The following is a 6552-nucleotide window of genomic DNA, read 5'->3' as shown; positions in this document are numbered from 1 at the left end:
AGTTTGAGGTTGGAAGATTTTCATCCGAAATTATAGATAAATTTATACGATTCTACTTGACCATTTTATTCTAATAAAATCAATCCCTCCTTTATTTTAAAAAAATAATAAAAAATGAATATTTCATCTTTTTTCCACTAAATATATAAGCTACTGTAATAATATATATATAAAGGGAGAATTTACAAGTAAGTCGCCAAGAACCCACACCTACAATCATGCGAGGGTTCAAGCAAATTCTTTTTTGCAACAAGACGAAATCAATCTTAATTTAAAAACCATGTATCAACAACTAGGCACAACATCTACAAACATATTTTCTTTTCTTTTTTATGCACACCCAAAGCATCTGCTAATTGAAAACAAACCCGATGGTTCTGTTACGACTACTGCGGGCGCCTCTGGCTCAGGTTTTTTCCGAGGAAGATGCTTGAAAAATGCTTTTACTGCTCCCGTCACTCCATCCTCATTCTCCATTGCTTTGGAAAGTTCAACGGCTCGTTCCTTTACCTGTACAGAATGATTTTATTTACTCGATGTGCAATGATGAAAGTTTAACAAAAAAAATTTGCTACGATCCTTGTAGAAAATGACTGATACCTTGAGATCTAACATGAAATTAATTGCATTGACCAACTTGGGCAAAGAGAACTCGTCAACTGGGATTGGGGGCGGGCCAACTCCTCTAGCGCATACTCGATCTCCCCAAAAAGGTTGGTCACCAAAGAAAGGAACGATAGTAGTTGGACACTGCGTTATAAGGATCCAAATTCGAATTAAAGGAAAATTACCAGAAAACACATGACATGACTAAAGTGCCAAAAGTATTCATTACCGCAGCTTTCAAACCGGCCGCTGTTGTTCCAGCACCTCCATGATGTACCTGGTAGCACAAATGTTATAAGAATAATGCATTTCATCTCTTTGAGTACCCAAGATCTCATATAAAGATGGAAAACCAAGAGATTTCTGGAAAGTACAGCAAGATTTCGGCCTTACCACTGCCTTGCAACGCAAGAATAGCCAATCGTGTGGACAATTATCCAATAAATACACAGAATCCTTGGGTTCTGCCACTGTGTAGAACAAAAATACAACAACTGTCAGCATAACATGAAGAACAATACAACAGGTGACTGGAAAACTAAGATATAGGAGGACAAAAACCCTTCACTTTATTGGAAGAAACTTATTAAACACATATAAAGGTATAAAAAGGGAATCAAAAATACTTACAGTCACCAAGTCCGCCCCAGCCTTTGTTAATGATGCCCCTTTGTCCTGTTTGTTCCAATGCATCCACAATTATTTGGGTCATCTTTTCTGGTTCTTGAACAGGCTGACATTGAAAATGAAATCAAAAGTTGCAAACAATGTGTGCAACCTCTATCTAATTACAAAGGTATATAGCAAGATTACATCCACTCCAAAACTAATATTACCAAGATTGTTTAGTTAAGACTTAAGAGCAATACATGATAGATGAAACATCTCAATCATCGTGAGCAAATCATAGAATATCATAGCAAGCATCATGTATTTTGAAAAGTACTCCAAATACATAATGTTTTTGGGTTGTTAGGTTCTTCACTAGATACATGTCAATATGAATGAACCTAAAAATACAAAAGATCATGTATTTTGAGACAGATGTAGCATTTTTTAACTTTCTGACAACAAAAGATGATTCAATATTTTAATATCAGGGAAAAAGTTAATACTATATTGCACAAAAGAGAAGATAGGACACACTCACAAGGCTACCAAATCCAATGTAAATGGGCTCTGAACCAGCTTCCAGCCATTTCACAAGTGACTCTGGAGGTTCATAGTTTGATGCGAGATCAAGGAAGCAAAATCCTACCACATCAACCTTTTGTCCCCAATCTGCAACAACGCACACCACGTGATAAAATGGCTGAGCTTGGTAGCATACTAAAAAAAGTAAAGCTTTTGAAAATATTTTCTCATCCCTACCATATTAAGAGTAGTCAAAACGGAAAACAAAAAAAGAAAAGCAAAAAGTGCAAAGTGCAAAGAATAAAACGGGGGAAAGAATATTGTATGTCTAGTTTCAGTTAGCATCAATATCTAGAGAATGAACCACAAACTTGGAGTACATAGCATTTTACTCGGGCCTTTGGATAAATCTTACCAATATTTCCTTAGCTGGACAATAGACTAAGAGTTTAACTACCAACCTTTTGGTTTTGGAACAAGATGCGGACTCCAGATGTATCCGTGCGGCACTTCGGAATCAGATCCTTGCGAACCACTTAGGTATGTGACAGGTCGTAGCTTCAACTTCTTTTTCCTCGCTTCATTTATCATGTCCCGTATTCCAAGCCAAATCATTGAGTCGACAATTTGATATGACAGCTGCAAAGTTACACATGGCCAATAGTCATCAGGAATACCTAGAGATCCCAAAAGTGTAATGACGAAGAGTATATATTTTCAATGGACTCACTCGATATCCAGCTGGTTGCTTCACACGGGACAAAGGATGGGGAAATTCGCTTGTTGGCCTGGATGAAAGATAAAACACTGAGCAAAGCTGCTTAAGATTCCCCACTAGATCATGCATAAATGATATATCAACTGGCTATGGTATAGGAATAAGAGAGAAGAAAATTGCCCAAAAATTTCAAATATAATTAAGTGATGTTGAGGAAAAAGAAAAGTTTTTTCATAATTCACATGAGAGAGTCATATTTTAATGATCATACTGTCACTGAACATCTGATTTGCATGGAAAAGGTCCAGAGCTAACTGTTTAAAATTCTCAAACTGTTCTTGATCAAGGTTTAGATGTAGAATCATTGAAGGACTCAATGTCCTTAACAAGTGAATAATAAAAACATCTAGACTTCCCTACCCAAACAAAACTTACGTCCATGGCATTGTGAAAAATATATGAAGCGGAATTTTCAGTGCCTCTGCCACATGAGTATGCCCTGAAGAAGAAACTCACAAAATGAGTGCTAAAAAATATCAAGAAAACTTTAATGAAGGTAAAATCTTAATAAAACAAAAAAGCACTCAACCAAGTAACCAACAAGGTTTAAACAGTTCTCCCTACTAGTGACAGGAACGCTGCCACTGAAGGGTGGCCAAGCAGATATATGGCTTCACTCACATGGCGTCTCAAATCAATCAGCAACAACCATCACCATCGAGTTAAACCGGAACAAAGTTAATGCATTAGATAAGCAATGATCAATCACCATCAAGTTCCAGTAGCATAGAGAACCAAAAACATTTCACTCTATTCTACACAGAAAGATGAATTATGTTTCTAAACAGAAATGTCTACGGGATCATAAGGAAATGAGGAGTTCGCTAACCAACAGGCGAATTAGAAACGTCCTCAGACAACAAAAAGTTAACAAAACTCAAATAACGTTGCAAAACACATGTAAAGTAAATGTAGCCTATCAGGAGAGGTTAAGAACTACATTAACCAAGGTTGAAGATAAAAAGTTCCAAAGAACCTAACGCCAAAGGCCAAGGATAAAGAAGAAAAGAATCTAACCATAGGCCGGGGGATTGGCTATAATCGCATCAGCCTTAAAGGGAATACCAGAGTCCATGTCAGGTTCTTCACAAGCTGGGTGCAAAGAGTTAATAATTTCCTTTATTTGATTTCGTTGGACAGGTATTTCTGACGGTCCGGAGGGCAAGAAGCCTTTATTTTTAACCATATCTGCTCAGAGGAAAAAAGAAGAAGAATATTATTCATAAGTCCCATTTGCAACTAGTAATCATGGAATTTTTTTGAAGTTTGACTCTTCACAAGAAGAGTACTATCAAATTTTAGTGAAGTAATTCAGCACATAAGAAACTTATCAGTCCTGGGTGAGAGAAATTTTCACAGACCACCAGTGACCATTGTTTAAATTTCGGAAGTGATATCAAGTTTTCTTAGTAATACTTCAGGCTCTTAGCAGTTTTTTAAGTAGTTTCAATAATTAAAGAATCAGACAATTTCAAAAAGAATTGGAAAGGTACATACACCCAGCAAGTATCTTTGGATCTCCCCCTAAAGGATAAAACTCCAGCCCAGCAGTCAAGACAAACTCTTTAAAATTCGAATGAGTTGCGAGTCTGACTCGATGTCCATAGTCCTGCAACCAAATAGTATTGCATTAAACTTAGACACTTTTGGTCGCCAAAGTTATAATCCAACTGCATGTTTACAATTTTGTTTTCTTCCCATTGTTTTAGTTTATGAGAACTAGCCATCCCTTCTTAATAACCAGCTTGAAAAAATTATTACATATATCTAAGGGATGCAGTGGTCGAATGGATGAATGTTATCTATCCATGTAAACCACACATTTAATGATATAATCTAGTAAAGAGTGAAGCAGCAAATGGTGGCACATGCAACGAATGACTGCAAATGCTCATAATATAGAGAAAAGAGCATTTCTCAGGACTTGAAGGTTATACTTGTAAGACATTATAACATTACAAACAAATCATGATTAGAAAAATAATTAATTTAGACAAACATGTCTAATACCTGTAGCCGTTTACCAATCGCAATAAATGGCTGCACGTCTCCACGAGTGCCAACAATGAGCATTACTATCTGTAGTGGTGGTATGTACTGAAGGTCAGTTGCATCAAGAAGCTCATCATCAGTAGCCTCACTATATACATCACCAGAGCTAACGCCAAGCGCTTGGGGTTCTAAATCTCCAGGGACTTCAAATTCCACAGTTCCATCATCTTTGACAGTGGCAATTCTGTTTAACAATTTAAGCTGCACAAATTTTTAAAAAAATTATATAGAACACAGCATGAAAACTGAGTTTTGATGCAAGCACTCTATGGCATTATTTCCAAAGAACATCGTTTGTGGTGTGGGCTAGGACCAGACAATGTAAGTCAACTTAGGATACTTATTTGGGTCCAACAAAAATAAATAAGCAAAAAAAAAATGTAGCTTTAATGATGATTTTGGACTAAGAAAATATATATAATATAGCTATTAAAGTACATCAATAACCATCTGACAAAATATAAGTGACAAGAATACCATCTGATAATTGAAACATCCACTAACACCTTACAAATTTTAGTCGTACTAATCCATTACGTTCACGATACAATCAACCAATAAACTTGACCATCGATGATCTGACACAATGTATCGCAAGCAATGTCATTCAAATGCCTACATGCAACACAATAACGACTAGAGAGTATATACTTTAACATTTTTCATATCATTAACTAAAAAACTTTTGTGGGTATCAGAATGTATAAATGACAAGCTCTAACAAGATTTACTGAGTAAACAACAGCTGAAAAGTACAACAAAAGCTAGAGTTCTCCAACGGGATTTTATGTAACAGATACAATAAGAAAAATTACTGCACTTTGGAGTCTACCTTCTGTTGGACAGAAATATTATCATCAAACATTTGTGCTGCCTCTTCAGGGCGTACATTAGAATGTTTCGGCTTCTCGGTTTTCGATTTACTTAACTTAGGCTGACTAGAAGCTGATACCAGTTTATCAACATTTGATATCTCTAACACCTGAGCATTTACTTCCGTCGAACCACTGTCTGTGTTACCTGAACAAGAGAATTTTCAAACACGGTAATGTAGATCTTCTTATAATAAAAATCAATAAGATATATGAAACAAACAGATTATCGCACTTGGAAACGATGAGAAAAAGATCAAAGCATCAAAATTTCAAATTAGTTAATTTTGCTATGGTACCTGACGACGGAGCAGCGGCGACACCATTATTAACGGAAACTCCACCAGCACCAAAAGGAGCAGCCGTGATACCGTTGCTACCACTTCCATCGCCGATTTCGCGATCAATCTCAACGTAAGTTTCACCGGAACTTGATGAAGACGAAGGAGACTTCCGGAGGTTCTCCGACGACTCCGCCATTTAAATCACCGGCGAGATGTCCAAAATTGTTTGGTAGTTTTCTCCGTGCTTGGATCCCGAGATAATCGTGGGGCGAGATTGATGAGAGAGAGAAATTAATGAACACGCTCGCACGTTGGAACCGGAGGCGTGGGGGTAAATAAGTAATTGAAAACTGTCTGATCGCGGAAATGTTTTTGTCTGGAGTGATTCAAAGAGTCGAGTCTGCAGTCAAGTCCAGTCTAGTCATCCTGCTAAAGTAATTCTATCTGTCACACAACTCAGATTTACTGTATTTATTTAAAATTGGAAGGGAATGTATTTCGATGCCTACAATTTTTATGTTAAAGAATCTATATTTTCATCCATCACGTTTCATCCGTAAAATATTTTTATTCCTTCACGTCTTTTTTATAAAATTCTCACGTTTTTCGTTAGCGACCATGTATATTCCTCTATCGTTAATTTTATACATGTGGTACCTGGTGTCGCCTAATCAGCTAATTGACCAATATATTTGACACGTGTCATCTGACTCATCAAAAAATTTGATACGTCATCTAAAATCCAAAATTTCTTTGAAAAAGTTGGTGACATGGTAAAAAATTGTGACGTGTCACTTACACATGTCACAATTATATGAGTTCGTTA

At 36.6% G+C, this 6552-nt stretch overlaps 1 protein-coding gene across 1 annotated transcript; it reads right to left on the bottom strand.

Annotated features, from left to right (window-relative positions):
* Positions 1-330: 330 nt before the first annotated feature.
* Positions 331-5922, bottom strand: LOC139884945 (sterol 3-beta-glucosyltransferase UGT80A2-like). The gene is made up of 14 exons (XM_071868906.1): positions 5742-5922; positions 5403-5590; positions 4529-4771; positions 4016-4127; positions 3536-3706; positions 2894-2957; positions 2471-2528; positions 2202-2379; positions 1757-1887; positions 1237-1339; positions 1000-1076; positions 836-883; positions 601-750; positions 331-510 (listed from the first exon to the last, which is right to left on the bottom strand). Exons 1-14 carry the CDS (start codon positions 5920-5922, stop codon positions 331-333), a joined length of 1884 nt encoding a protein of 627 aa, XP_071725007.1.
* Between the last annotated feature and the right edge of the window lie 630 nt (positions 5923-6552).

Source organism: Rutidosis leptorrhynchoides, unplaced genomic scaffold (genome assembly GCF_046630445.1).
Source record: "Rutidosis leptorrhynchoides isolate AG116_Rl617_1_P2 unplaced genomic scaffold, CSIRO_AGI_Rlap_v1 contig628, whole genome shotgun sequence".
NCBI classification, from domain to species: domain Eukaryota; kingdom Viridiplantae; phylum Streptophyta; class Magnoliopsida; order Asterales; family Asteraceae; genus Rutidosis; species Rutidosis leptorrhynchoides.
The sequence above is the reverse complement of the archived record's forward strand: the minus strand, read 5'-3'. Positions and strand labels throughout refer to the sequence as shown.

Coding starts and splice junctions, on each gene's coding strand:
- LOC139884945 (XM_071868906.1), bottom strand. CDS start 5,922: ATGGCGGAGTCGTCGGAGAACCTCCGGAAGTCTCCTTCGTCTTCATCA. Junction 884..999: donor TCTTGCGTTGCAAGGCAGTG/GTAAGGCCGAAA, acceptor TTGTGCTACCAG/GTACATCATGGAGGTGCTGG. Junction 511..600: donor ATTTCATGTTAGATCTCAAG/GTATCAGTCATT, acceptor CATTCTGTACAG/GTAAAGGAACGAGCCGTTGA.